This window comes from Rhinolophus sinicus, chromosome 7 (genome assembly GCF_057876585.1).
Source record: "Rhinolophus sinicus isolate RSI-liver-muscle chromosome 7, RSI-T2T, whole genome shotgun sequence".
Classification (NCBI taxonomy): domain Eukaryota; kingdom Metazoa; phylum Chordata; class Mammalia; order Chiroptera; family Rhinolophidae; genus Rhinolophus; species Rhinolophus sinicus.
The window spans coordinates 37,093,780-37,109,280 of NC_142507.1; the positions used below are offsets into that span (position 1 = coordinate 37,093,780).

The 15,501-nt window shown below is 36.6% G+C and overlaps 1 protein-coding gene across 3 annotated transcripts in view; it reads left to right on the forward strand.

Moving 5' to 3' along the window:
• Window positions 1-15,501, forward strand: part of CDC14A (cell division cycle 14A) — a 134,983-nt gene that overhangs the window by 72,734 nt on the left and 46,748 nt on the right. For all 3 annotated transcript variants that reach the window (XM_019747037.3, XM_074318476.2, XM_088799461.1), the window contains exons 7-8: window positions 3,343-3,405; window positions 11,872-11,959. In XM_019747037.3, coding sequence (XP_019602596.3) covers window positions 3,343-3,405; window positions 11,872-11,959 — 151 coding nt within the window. The remainder of the gene's footprint in view (window positions 1-3,342; window positions 3,406-11,871; window positions 11,960-15,501) is intronic.

Below are 15,501 nucleotides of genomic sequence, written 5' to 3' on the forward strand. Positions count from 1 at the left end.
GTAATAACAATTCTCCTTGCTGGAGTTGTCACAGTAGCTCAAAAATCTGAGAAAGGAATAATGTCACTATCCTTGTTTGTTGTTGGTGAGAAGAGCGGGAAAGCCATAAGCAGAGGCTTTCTGCTTCTTGATCAATGATTGGTCTGTAAAATATAGACTATACAGGCAAATTAGGGAAGAGGCTTGTGGGGGGTCACTCTGTTACTTCTTACAGAAGTGGAAGGGGTCTCCCTTTCTCATTTAAAGTGTGTTCTGCGGCAGATTTATCACTTCTGTCTGCTGCTGTGCTTATGACATTGCTTCGTCACTCGTTCAGCTTCATTATCAAACTAGATCATGGTGTGGGAGACACAGGAAGTTATCCAAGCCACCACTCTGCTCTCTGTTAGTGTGGAGGAGAGCATTTCCACGTTAGTTTTTCTAATTGGATATTATTACATGCCCATGAAGTAGGAAGTAGGCCAGATATTATTACCTCGTTTTTACAGATGAGAAAACAACCCCAGAGGTTAAATCGCTCTCAGGGCCACAGAGACTTATTGGGAGGGCTAATTCTAATTCAGATTTCTCTATCAAACTGGAGTTCTTTCTAACATCATAAACCAATGAGTGTCAGAGTGTGGGAACTTGACGGTGATGCAAATTCTCAGTCTTCATCAGAGACAGACTGAATCAGAAACTCTGGTTTGAACAGTCCCTCCAGGCGATGTAATGCACTCAAAAATTTGAAAGCATAATATATATATATATATATATATATATATATATATATATATATATATATATATATATATAGTATATGAGAAGTTAATCTAGAAGCTTTGTGAGAACTTTTGGAACATGTTTTGGAAACATTGATTTACAATCTGAGAAGTCATGCACTCTATACTATGAATTCTAATGAGGGTTCAAAGTACATCATTTATCTTGAACATGTAGTCATGATTTGTCAGTCAGGAATGTAAGTACGTATTACGTAACCCATTGGCAAGGGTCATCATGGACTATGAATGTGGTATCAGTAGTGATTTTCGTTCTAGTTTCTTTTTTAGGATAAAATACGAAACTGATTTTGCCATGTTTTGAGTTGAGAAAATTGGTATAAATATGCTATTTGTTTTATGTATATTTTTGACTTTCATTTTAAATGAATTTATTTATTTTATTGTATTTTATTGTGGTAAGAACACTTAACACCCTTATTGCAGAACAAAATACAAAGGCTCAGTTTAAAAGCGGGACTTCAAAACTACTGTTTTAGCTTAAAAAAATGAATTAAAACTCTATAAAGCTTTAAAATAGGTTTCAAATATTTTTCTTTTCATTTAAAAACTATCAAGATACTCTAGCTCACCCCCCCCCCCCCCCGTGAATAATATCACCAACACACACTTCCAGTAATACCAATTAAGAACCTTTATGGAGTATTACTCAACATGTAATCCACAACCATAGCATTCAAAAAATATGTCTGAGGGGGAAAAAGTAATTTATTTATTGTTGTTGTTATTATTATTATTATTTTGCCTATCCGGCCATCTGGTACAGCCTGTTTCTTGCATAACACTTGTGAAATTCAAAAAGGGTTCATACTGAAATATCCCTGCCTGCTCTTATGGTAACTTGTGACTTGACATAGAAATTTATGACATCCTTCCTGTTGTAGAGGAAAGGAGTGACTTTGTTCATGAGTAAGGTCTTCTATAAATTTCTTGTTTCATCAAATGTTGGGGTTAGTTTACCCAAACTTAGATGAGGTTTTAGAGAATCTGATTGTTTAACAGATCTTCCGGCAACTGAGATACATTTCCCCTCTGGATACTCCCTATTGTGGCGGAGTACCATACCTGCCAAGAAAGGAGACAGAGTATGGCTACATTTTTGCCTTTTTAGGAAACATATCTTTCTGACTTTGATGTGTTGGCATCGTCATAAGCATAGTTCATATGTGTGCGAAATACATTCACAGTCATACACAAACTAGCACTTTAAAGAAAAGGGAAGGAGGAACGTGGTAGTTCAAGTGCTTTATCTGGAATGGCGCTTATGGATGAAGTAAGTTGCTTTGTTTAATTAAAGGTGAAATCATTTAAATAACTTGTTCTGCTTATTCTGTAGGGGTTGTCTAAACCAGAGGTGTCAGAATTTAGCCTTTATAAGAATCACCTAGGAATTCGTGTTTAAAAATTGATATAAATATGCTACCTGTTTTATGTATATTTTTGACTTTCATATTTTATTTAAAAATGAATTTATTATTTTATTATATTTTATTGTGGTAAGAACACATAACACCCTTATCACAGTGTCCCTTCCCTGACAGGGCCAGAGAACAAAATCCAAAGGCTCAGTTTAAGTGGAACTTCAAGTGCTAATTTTACCACCCATCCTCTGTCCCCAAAGAATCTGATTTAATTGTTCTGGGGCCTAGGAATCTGTATTTTACATATAAATTATCTTAAGTGTTTCTGGTGCATCTGGTCCATTTTGGAAACATTGGTCTTAAAGTATTTTCAAAGATAGATGTACTACAGCTTGGTTTAATAGATTCTTTTTTTTTTTTAATGACTTGATCATGTAACTTTTAAAAGTAACTGGTTTTGTATTCTTTTGCAATCTGTATAGCTTCATGGCTTATAAAATAAAAAACTCTGTCCTCTTCAAAATATTATATTTGAGCAAGCCAGAAAGTTTTAAAAAGTTCTAAGTTCTTAGTTACAAAAGGAGAATGAAGTTTTTCTTTGTGTTGTTAAGTATATTAGTTCCTCCTTCCAAACTGTAAGAGCAGTCAGGTACACTTTTACTCTGTCAGAAACTGTCACCGTAAAACAAATTCTCTCCAAGTAGAGTTTTAGGAACACATAAGGGCCTATTAAGTAAAAACGCCCTTTTTGCTAAATATCTCATTAATGATAAAAGGAAGGTAAAACGTCCGAAGAACAACTGATTTTTCTTTTCCTATCTGAAAAGTTAATCACTGTTATATATTCGGTCACAAGTATGAATTAATTGCATAGTTCCCAATAGGTTTTAACTGTCAATTTGCCTTTATGTCCATTTATATACATAATTTAACATATAAAACTAATGTAAATTAGAATTCACGAGACATATTTTGAGGGACATATTTTCATGTTTTTCTAAGTGTTTTTCCTACTTGTAAGACAGTCTCAAAGCAAAATGACTAATTTTGGAAGATGATTTCTAGATAACCATTACAAATCAAAGGTTTTAGGCTTTCTCCTTCTGATTAGTGAGAATCATTTGTGAGCAGGAATTCCAGGAATGGCTGAAGCCTTTATCAATTTAGCGTGGAAAAACTAATTCAAATTCTGCTTTTAGGGATTACAACATGGATTTTTTGACTTTGAGACATTTGATGTGGATGAATATGAACACTATGAGGTTTGTACATTTTAATTTTTTGAGATATAATTACATGTTAATTAAATCCCCCCCCCCCCCCAACAATCAGGTATTGCAAATTGAGTGGCTGCTAAATAAAAGCATTGTGGAGTTTCTGTAGTTGTCAATTTGTCCTTTCAGCTTTGATTATTACCTTTGACCATGAATTACCAACATTTTAATTTGGGAAAATGCTGTATCTATATATATTCTTTCATCACAGCTTTATTGACAATTACTTTTCACCTTTATAAGAAAAATGTTTTTAAAGTGTAGTTTGGTAAGTGAAATTATGTTACTTTTATTTAAAATTCAGGTTTTATTTAGAACAAAACTGGATTTGTGTCTTTTAATATCTTTGACTGCATAAATCTTATTTTGAAATATGGCTGAACTTGCTTAGTTCTAAGAGTTGGCTGCATTTTTTTCCCATGGCACCATCACAAAGCTTTCAAATAACATCTTGCCTGCTGAGCAGTGTAGAGTTTAGGCAAAGGCTGTTCAAGCTAGGTGGTGCTAGCAGGAGAGGTTGAAGATGTTCAAGGCCCTGTCATGCTTAGAAGGCTTGGGGTGAGATAATATCAGGCTCTTGCTTTATTTCATGTGACTTACAAATGGCCCATTGTGTTAATTATTGATAAACAAAAGTATCTTCCCAAATATGATTTCTCAGGTCCTTTGCCAAGCTGTTGTGGAACTGTGCATTCTTCATGTTCGCACTGATCAAACTGTTAGAATTCTGACAGCTATGCTGTGAAGATCTAGTAAAGGAACTGCAAGATGATGGTCCAAAAGCTTCCACTAGGAAGCAGTGTCAAATATTCCTTCTTTTCCAACAGGTTTCTTGAGATATTCTCAAAGAGGTTGAAAACTAAGAACAGCCATTCCTTTCAAATCTAATCACTGATCAGTTCACTTAAAAAATGAAAACAGACCTTTTGCCCTAGGGAAAAACAAATGGTTTTGTTTGCCCCCAAAACAAACAAAACAGCTTTCCACTGTTTACCAGAAGGCTGACCATTTTTGATGGTGGCCCTATGTTGGCCACATACAGAAGAATTCACAAAAAAACACGGAGAAAGAGTTAGCCTGTAGCAGTATCTAGTTCCTAATTGGGGGAGGGGAGAGGGAGAGAAATGCAAAGAAACAAGCTTTAGTGGCAACGTTTGGGGTTGCCTCATCACCATGGCTTATATTAATCACCCCATTCAGAATTGCGCCCATGCAGTTTCAAGGAGCTGCCTTAAATACCCTTTTGGGGGATTAGGTAGAGCTTAAAGTTCATATAGAACCCACTTCAAAAGCTGAGAAATTATTTTGACTTCTTTCTGTGAACTGTTTTTTATCTGCCATTATCCTTCCCCCCCACAAATTCATTCCCTTTTTGAGGAAAAAAAAATGCTTTCTGCAAAGTCGTTTTGTTAGTATGAGGATATTTTCCAGAATATCAAGCTGTTATTGACTTGACTCTGTGCTTTCATACAGTGACAAACCTGGGCCACTTTTGATGGAACTGGTTAGAGCTGTGCAGACAAACTGATGGCTGACAAACTGGTTACAGCCTACTTGAGAGCAGAGTCACTGCACAAGGCTTCCTTTTGTTTCTCTCATAATGACACACATGGAAAATGATAATATTTGCTCAGCACCCTGGGATCATAGCTCACAGCTCTTGGCGACTGGCCTGGGGACACTGGCTGCCCCACTCACTGCACAGGCAACTCCTTTCTGTTACACTGGTTGGGGAGCTTTGTTATTTAGAATGATTCTATGGTGTACAGGTAAACTTTTGTTATGTGAGAGTCAAGAAGACTATTGCACTCATTACAGCCTCAGTTTGATAACTTTTCATTTCATTTATTGAACATTTATTAAGAACCTCCTATTTGCTCAGTATGTTTGGTAGGTCATATGTTTTCTCAAGAGGCTGCCTCTAATTTCATCTCTTAATGTGTGGGGTTAGAGCCTTTATTGTCACCTGCTATCATAGAATTCATGTATTCTTGTGCCTCATTCTGTAGATGTTATCATGTTTGACCTTTGTTACAAGCCCCTATCTTCATGCTTATCAAATTAATTGTCTACACAGAATTTCTTCTTGACCCATGACAGGCTGAATGTGGAAAATTTTGCTCTGGAGACTTTCTCGCAATTCCTAAGTCATCGTTATTGCTGTTTGCACCTAAAGGACGCTCTTCTGGGAAAAGAGCATTGCTGTTTTAGTAGCTGGTTTGACATTATTCAGGCCACATGACTGTGTAGCTCACCTGGGAAGTGTTTGTGAGAAAGCGTTGTTCGATTCTGGATGCCTGAGATTGCGTCTTTCTTGAATTTTGGGCCTCTTCCGTCACGTCTTCACAGTACTATCAGGGTGTATTTTTAGAAATTAAGTCTGATTATGTCACTCCCCTGCTTTAAGACCCTCGTGGGCTCCAACACTGATTAAAAGTGTGGAGGGAATGAAAACTCCTTAATACAGCACAGAAGGCCCTTTTTGCCATGGGCTTTTTCTTGCTCTCCATTCTTGTCCTTCTCCCCTTTCCTCAGACCCAAATCCATGCAGCTTCCCAGAGAGCAGCACTCCTGCTGCTTGTGTGCCTTTGGACTGCTCTTGTTCCCTCCTCCTGCCTGTGATCCCTTCTCCCTTGTCCACTGTGTTTACCTGTCTAAGTCATCTCAGCTCTGTGGGAGCTCTTCTCTCCAGTGTGTGTGATGCACTGTTTACATTCTGTGTCCTCCCTGCACTCTGGGTACTTGAGGGGAGGAAACAGGTTTCATTCATCTCTGTATACTCCTAGCGGGGCAGTCATCAAATGATACAACCAATGAGTACATGAGTGAATGAGAACTAAAAATAGGAGTGTAGCACATTTCAAGATACTTCATATAATCTGCTAAAAGTACTACTTTACAATGGAAAGTGAACAAGATATATTAAGAATCCATTCTGATTTTGCAGTAGCATTCCAGGGAAAAAATTTATTGACTATGGTAGACAACCTCATGAAATGAAGTTTCTTTCATTACCAGCCAATCTATGCTGCAAGAATGAGTTTTTTGTTTGTTTGTTTTTTTCTACACCAGTTATTTGCAACAAGGATTGCTAGATATTGTGATTTTCAACCAGGGCTTTCGTGCGATGTCAGTTTAGTTTAATATATGAATAGAGATTGTCTCCAGGTTGACTATATCATCCTTCGTTGCAGCTAATAAATAAGTGATCACACTGGCCAGACTCCTGAGGTTGCTCTTTTGCATGTACCTTGAGAACTATTAAGGTTTGTTAGGTGTCTCGTCTCTCAGTGTGTCAGCTCAGGTCAATGGCAGGAGACAGTTGAGCACCTAACATATGATGTTTCAAGGCTTTGCTTTGGATTAGAATTTGTGCAGCAAACTAGAATGTAATCCGGATGCTGCTTGGTCTGCCCTCTTTACTTGTTCATGGATTATATAACTAGAAAAATGTGAATTTCTGCCACTGTAATTGTGAATTCCTGCCATAGCACGAGGGTCAAGCAAATTCCAGAATGGAGGTATGCGGGCTTGTCCTCACCACCTGGAGAAACTATGGAGGTGTGTCTACCACAGTGATTTGACTATTCCAAGAAGTATTAAAAGCATTTCCCTGCAGCAATCCTGTAGTGTTGATTACACCACTCAACGGCCACAAGTTTAAGGAAACAAAAAACAAAATTCCTTCCTGGACATTGCAACAGCTGATGTGGAGGGATTCCACAATGATAAGACACTACACCCATTGCTGGTTCAAAGGTCATGTTGGTTAAATCTATAAAATACAGATTTTTGAGGTCTACCTCATCCTAAGAAATTCCCCATGTTTTCTTTTTCTCCTCTTTAATTAGTTTTTAATCTCTGTCCTTTCTTTTACTTTCAAACTTAAGAGAGCCATCTTGACTCTGTTTTTACTCAATCAGTCAACTGATTATGGTCTGATGCTCATCTTTATGACTCTACTGAAAATATGCTTGCTACCCTGTTTCCCTGAAAATAAGATTTAGCCGGACCATCAGCTCTAATGCATCTTTTGGAGCAAACATTAATATAAGACCTGGTATTATTTTACTATAATATAAGACCGGGTAATACCCGGTCTTATATTAATTTTTGCTCCAAAAGACGCATTAGAGCTGATTGTCTGGCTAGATCTTATTTTCGGGGAAACATGGTAATATAAAAGTTAGCAAAACCAAATGCTTGTACTTGATTTTTCTACTCGACGACTCTGTGGACACTCTCTTAATTCTAGACACTCACTTTCCACTCCTAACTTCTCAGGTTTTGTCTCTTGCTTTTTCCTCCTTCCATCTCTGGCCATCTTTATCAGTCTCCTTTGCAAGTCCATCCTTTTCCTCTGCCCACCTGAAATGCTGCTGCTTTCTAGGGCCCTGCGATTTCTGGTTAAATACACTCTTCATGAGTGGGGACACTTGTTTCCAAGTTTCAACAACCATGTATGTACTGATGACCTCAAATCTTCATGTCTTGAGTCCTGGAATGGCGCCTGAAAATGTGCACTGGATCCTTGCACCATGTGGTTGCACCAGCAGAGGCGTTCACTGGTCTGGGCTATTGCAGCAGCCCCCTAAATGTTTTCCACCACCAGCGTCTCCCCACCCCAGCTGTTGCTTGCAGAGTTGAAGCAATCATCCACAGTCACAACCACCCACTCCTCTTTCCTTCCACCACACTGTTTCTCTCAATAACAAATCTAAATTAATAAACTAGAGCTATTATTTAAAGCCACATGGCACGGCAACTTTCTTTAAACCAAAAAGCTCAAATATTTACTTTGCTCTAAGTTCATAAGCTGCCAATCATTACGGTGTATTTGCATTTATGTAATACAACTGTACTGTTAACCCTATTTTATTGTTTTAGACATTAGAGAGATATAAAGAAGGCAGTCTTTCAATGAAGAAAAAGACTTCGTAGTTCTGTCTTTTTGATTTTTAAAATAGTCTTTGTGCCACTGTTAAACCTCTTATGTGCTTCTATTATGACACTTATCAAAGTTTAATTCAATATTTTCTTTAATGGGTGTCTCAGTTTGGCTTCTATAACAAAAATACCATAGACTGTGTGGCTTAAACAACAAGAATTTATTTCTCCCAGTTCTGGAGGCTGGGAAGTCCAAGATCAAGGTGCCGCACATTAGGCATCTGGTGAGGATCTGCTTCCTTGTCCACAGACAGACATATTCTCTGTGTCCTCACATGGTGGGAGGGGTGTGGGAGCTCCCTGAGGTCTCTTACAAGGGCATGAATCCCATTCATGAGGGCTCCGCCCTCACAACCTAATCACCTCCCAAATACCCCACTTCCAAATACCATCAACATTGGGGAGTAGGTTTTAATATGTGAATTTGGGGGGACACAAGCATTCAGTTTAAAACAATAGGTAAAACGGAGGCGGTAGTAGCACCTACCTTATAGGGTTGCTGTAAGGATTAAATGAGCTGTGTGTGATGGAGTAGTGCCTAGCACGGAGTGAGTGGTATATGTGTTTGCTGCTGTTACTGCTCTTATTTGTCACTCCCACTTGCTTTCAGACTCCTTAAGAGCGCAGAGGGGATGCTTTGCATCATTTTATTTTATTACATATCAACTTATGGTCCTTGTCTATAATAAAGCCTCAGCAAATGTTTGAATGAAGGTTGAATTGTGCTTAAAAAACGTTTATCCATCTTGTCTTAGAAAGCGCATCTATTCATAAAGGAATCAATCCTGTAATTGCCAACCTCAAGGTCTGTCTTTTCTATCTGACTGTCTACTACAATGATATAAAGGCCAAATGTTTTTCAGTGTTTGGCTGAAAATTATGTATGTGACCATTACAACAGAGACATGCCACACTGGCACAGATGTATTTCTTACAAGTTGTAAAAATTCAAGTTTTCAAGTCCACTAATACTTTAAAACGTACCAGGAGAGTTAGCTGCTCCAAAGAAATCTGGTGAATCTTTTGTAGACTGAGAATTCTGTAGTAAAGTAAATAGTAACACCTAAATATGTCAGTTTTAGGAATTCAGACTTTTATCTCGGGGTTTTCTTATAGTTAAAAATCTGTGATTTTTCTTGATAATACTTGGTATGTGGTGGGCTTTAGATGGAAGAAGTAAAATCCTCTTGATTTATCCTTACTTAGATGTTTGTTTACAAAATGTGGTAGGGTTGGAAAGTACCTTAAGTTCCTGTCTGATCTAGATATCTTTGAATGTGTGTGTGTGTGTGTGTGTGTGTGTGTGTTTAATTTAAAAAGCCAATTTGTGTTATCTTAAATATTCTATTCATAAATATTGACATTTGTATAATTCACTATGAAAGAAGGCACAGATATTGATTTTGGAAGCTTACCAAAGTAAGCTTATATCAGTTAAAAGCTGTAAATCTCCTATTAATTTCTTTTCAGATTTGGATGTAAGACGTAAATCTGTTTACTCCATCATTCTATCCAATATTACCTAATGTTTATCTTTTTGGGTAGGCAGATTTGCAAACATATTCTTTTGGTTCTGTGAGTGAATGTATCTTAGTAAGTCCCTTGCTTCTCCCCTTTGATTGATTATAAAAGGTTACTATTTAACCAAGTGGATGTCTATAATCCACATAAACAGACGTAACACAATGTATTTATCTAGGCCTGCTTAGTGGTCTAGGATACAGAAACAGTGAACATAGAAACCTGTTTTCTTCTACTGTTCATAAAGAATTGGTTTTAGCCTTTTGATAATTAGAGAATACTTTTATTTTTGAATTTTTAAATAATGTTTTAAGCTTAATAATTACTTGAGAGGGATATTGGATCATTAATTGAAGACTGCTTCATTTAAGCAAGAAAATGTTTATCAGAAAGAGTTGTAACTAGATTCTTTATTCAAGTCGATATAAATACATATCTATGCTGGAGATTTAATTTGGCATGTGTACTCATAACACTCATAGTATCTCAAAGATTTTATTTAGGGCCTTATGGAGATATGTTTATTACAATTATTGCAATTCAGACACATATAAGGCATCACGTAAACTTTCATTTATATATTTTTATAACTGGAAAGAAACATCTGCATTTGAAATATGAAAATTGTACAGCTGAGTTTGGATTTTCATGGAAATGATAATGGGTAGTATAAGTAATTAAAGTAGAGGCTCCAGATTTTCTTGATGGCATTACTCTAATTTATTTTAAAAATACTTACGAGCCCTTATAGTAGAGTGCAGACTCTGACTCAGATTCTCACCATTGAGGTCTGCGCCATCTAGTGGAGGAGAGAGCCTTTTATTTGGAACGCTTTGACCCAGTAAAGAGAACACCGTCCTTCTGCCTGGGAGGCATCTGTGCAGTGCTGTGAGAGCCCTGAGGGTAGAGACTTGGAGACACGAAGCTGTGTCTGCATTGGGGTTGGACTAGGATGCTTATGTGAAGAGGCAGTATATAGCTTGTGATGCATTGCACAAAAGTGTCCCAATTACCTGCAAAATCGCAGGTGCCCTCAGCCCTGCCCCAGTGTTCCATGGGTTCATAGGCACGTGGGGTAGGGAGGGAAGTGGAGGAGATGATGGAGCAGTGGGAGGATGCTCGGCCCTTTCTTCAAGCCTTTTCTGAGGTTCCCTTACAGTGTGTAGACCAGAAGCCAGCAACTGGTGATCAAATCCAAGTATGTTTTATTTGGTTTCATAGTATTTAAAAACATAATTTAAAATGGCAAATACAGAGAAATTTCACATGAAATCCAATGGGAAGATGGTCCGCATCAGTCAGCTTTCCTGTAAGGTGACAAGCCAGCGCCCAGGAGCACCTGCCTTTATCTTTGTCTCTTGCCTGCCCCTTGGAGCTGTTTGGGTTTGCAGCACCTGCAGGAGACCTTGGCTGACTCGAGATGGTGGTATATCTTGAGGGTTTGCAATCTTCTGTCCCTCACACCTGACTCCTTCCACTTCCCAGTCTAAAAATTAGTATTGACAATAGATGTTAACCTATAAAAACAGAAAAAAAAGGAAGTGTATTCATTATCACCCTGATACTTATAGATTTTTCCTATCGTTTAAAATGTTTACCATGTTCTTAGAAAGTGCTTATATTTTCCATCTTCTCTTATTTTTCTTTATTTATTGCTGGGACAAGCAATGTTTGTTTTCATTTCATTTCATTGCAGAGTGGCCAGAAGACAAAGTTATTTTAAGCAAAGTACCTCCACTTTAAATAAAGTTTTATAAATTTTTCATATAGTCTAGATAAAAATTTTTCTGAAGTGGATTGAATTCATACATATCATTTTGAGAATTAATGTGTGTTTTTATTTTAAACTATGTTACTTTGTTTTCATGTATGTCCAATTAGTCTAGTACTAATAGAGTGGAAAGCAGTTTTATTTGTAAGGTTTTCCTAAATTGTATAAGACTTATAAAATATTTTTCTTTTCTTTTTTCACAAAATTCTGCCCAGCGAGTTGAAAATGGTGACTTCAACTGGATTGTTCCAGGAAAATTTTTAGCATTTAGTGGACCACATCCAAAAAGCAAAATTGAAAATGGTAGGTTTTTCTTTACTTTACCATCCAAAAATTTATTTCATTTCATCTTAATTTCTTCAGCTAATCCGTTCTTTTGGTAATATTATCCAAAGAATATTTATTCATTAAAAAAATTGAATAGTAGTAATTAGTGTGTTAAATATTATTCTTTAGTTAGGCAGCGCTATGATCAGTGTTTTAAAACTAGCAAATATTTAGGTTGCCATGAATAGGATGCTCACATTACCTGACCCAATTGTCAGAGAAGAATTTGAGAAACACACTGGTCAAACCAGTAAGCACATTGCTGAATTCTTTCAGTGGTTCTCAGAGTTATTTGGTGGTGGCGTGCTCTGTACATCAAGGAATTCTTTGGGGAACACCATATTGAATAATAATAATGATGTTGACAGTACGTGTCCTTTATTGAGTACTTACTATGTGCTAATTACTAGCTAACCACAGCACTATCTCATTTAATGCACACAATTCTATGAGGTGTAGGTACTATTACCTCCATTTTACACAGGAGAACATCGAGACTTATGAGTAAGGAATTTGCCCAAAGTCTCAAAGTCATAGTCAGAACTGGTACTCTATCCCAGAGCTTGGTTCCTAAACATTGCCACTGCACTGATCTATTTAGGCCCATCACGACAACTAGGAAAAATTTGGTAGCTGACAATAATTAAATTAGTTATTTGCAGTATATGTATAGCTGGGGCATATACAGGAAGAAAAATAAAAGCAAAACAAAAAATAAGCTTCTAGAATGAAACACGATCGGCTAAGTATTTTCCCATTAATATTTATTTTCTACTTATTTATTTTCTCATCTGCTAATATTCCCTAGAAGACAAGATAGTCACCGAAGGTATAAGAATAATTTAGGGGAGAAGTACATTAAATTTAAAAAAATCACCCATGAACATAATAGCTCCTTTTTTTTGCTCTCTACCTGGTCATACCTGGAATATCAGGTCTCTGAGGGAACAGGATTTGAAACCCCCTCGTCTAGATTTATTCTTCTTTCATCATTATCATCATAAGTATATATTCTGAAATCTAGTTGCATTGTATATTGTTATTCATGTGTTTAGATTTGATAATTTGTTTGAGTGCCCACATGTGCATATCGCTTCATACCTATGACATATCTACTAGGGAACTCTGCTTGAATCATAGTTTTCCTCCGGGCCTGGGTCGTCCCGGCGAGAAGCTAACAAACAGGAGGCCTCTGCTGAAGCCAGAATTCCATCTTCTCGTTCAGAATCCTTTTTGCTCCAGACAGTGATTAATTAACCTCTGGCCTGTTGGGTTGTTAGGAACTACATGTTGGGTGCCCGAGGAAACTGCTTTCTCACAGTTGGTCTTTGAAGACAGGATTGATTAAACCTGCCTTCGGCTTTCTGTGTAAAATGATCTGCCGCAAACCCAGAAAATCTTTGTAGGTATGTGATTTCTGTAGTGGCTTTGTTGTTGGGTGTTCATTTGGCAAAGTTGGAAGAATTTTGCCATTTAGGATTCATGTGTTTTATGAAATTTTCTTAAAAAAAAGATGAGGTGCAATTTAAAAAGTCATTTTAAATATTTTTATAGAGGTAATACATGATTATTTAAAAAAAGAAAAGAAAATGCAGGTGAACTAACAAAAAGAGCATAAGAATAACTTATAATTCTACCCAAGTTTTCTAGTTTTGCTAGTTAATGGGATTATTTGGGGATTTTAATTTTTTTCCCATCTGCTTCTCTTTATTTTTCACTTGCACACATTTTTTTCTCTCTCAATGAACACACACACACACCCACACACTCACACACACTTATAAAAATATTCCATTTTTTTTACAAGCATGGAATCATAACATAATTATTGTCTTATAGCAGCTTTTTCAGTTAACATATCACAGACTTCTTTCCATAGCAGTAACTGTAGATCTTCCTTATTATTTTCCATGACTGCGTTGTATATTATTCAATGACTGTGCCATAATCACATTAATTATTTAATCAATCAATCAATTAATTAATCATTTTGGGTGAGACCTACCTTTTAAAACTGTTGTGGTTGGCATATGTGTTCATCTTTTTTGCAGCTCTAGTTTCTTCTCTAAAATCTTAGAAGTAGATTCACTAGATAAAAAGACATGAATACTTTTATGTGAGAATTCTTAACTGTCAAAAATCTTAAAAATTCTTTTTAGTCCCTTATTGCAATATAGGGAAATAATTATAGCCACCATTTGCTTATGTGCTAGAAATGATGCTAAGCCTTTTGTGCACACATCATCTGATAATCAGAACCACCCTCTGGAATAGGTGGTAGTTCTTTCATGGAAGAGAGGATGGAAGCTTAGAGGCGTTACCTGAAAGTGCAGTGTGTGGATTCAAACACAGGTCTCTTTGAATCTAAATTCTGTGTTCTTTTAAATTTTATTACAGAGGAAGTACCTGTTCACTATAGACAATTTAAGCACTATAGATAAAAATTCGCCTGTAATTATATAATCCAATTATATAATCCATATAATAATTATATAACCACTATTAAGATATTGCTCTATACAAATCTTTTTTTTTCTATGCATATATTGTGCCCTCTCACATTGAAGAAAGAAGGTCTGAAAGTGCTGCTTATCTAGTATTTGTTGGTTTTTATGATATCCAGAACAATTTCATTTAAAGCTGTCATTGGTAAAATATTGATATTTTACAGGAGTCCTCATTTTAAGATCTGATATTCACTAGAAACTTCATCATGTTTTTTTTTAAGGCATATACCTTTGTAAGCCCTTTTTGAACTTAAAAAGTAATTTTGTGATGGAATTAATGAAATTGATCCAATTACAGTGAAATATTGGTACACTTTTTTTTTTAATTGAGAAACCCTGTGTTTCCTGAGGAGGCTGAAAATCATTTTAAGGGTCTGTTAGTATTATAGAAAAGGTAGATTTTTAAGGAATTAATACTCAAATAGCTGTTGTTAGGATGTATCAAGGAAGTCCTAAAATCTTGGGATCTGGGCAGAATTCAACAGAGAACCACTAGGAGTTTCTGTCAGCCATCTTGGTTCCCATTGTTTTGACAGTGGAGAAGAGAAGAGCCCTATCTCTTTTTTGGTTAAACAAGTTTGAATTGATAAATGACTAATATAGTGGTAGAATGAAATATATTTTGGATTTCAAATTTTCCAAAGCCCCTCAAAACTCTCAGGTGGCAATGTCCTTCTCATCTCTATTTTAGAAAGGAAGAAAGGGAGGGAGGGAGGCAGCGAAGCAGGGAGGGAGGGAGGAAGAAAAAAGCACAAAGGTAGCTTCAAGATAGGAAATCCCAACAATTTGAAGTGTCAGCCTTCTTTTTTTTTGTTTTTTTTGTTGTTTTGTTTTTTAATTTATTGGGGTGACAAGTGTTAGTAAAATTACATAGATTTCAGGTGTACAATTCTGTATCACATCATCTATAAATCCCATTGTGTGTTCACCACCCAGAGTCAGTTCTCCTTCCATCACCATATATTTGATCCCCCTTACCCTCATCTCCCACCCCCACCCCCTTACCCTCTG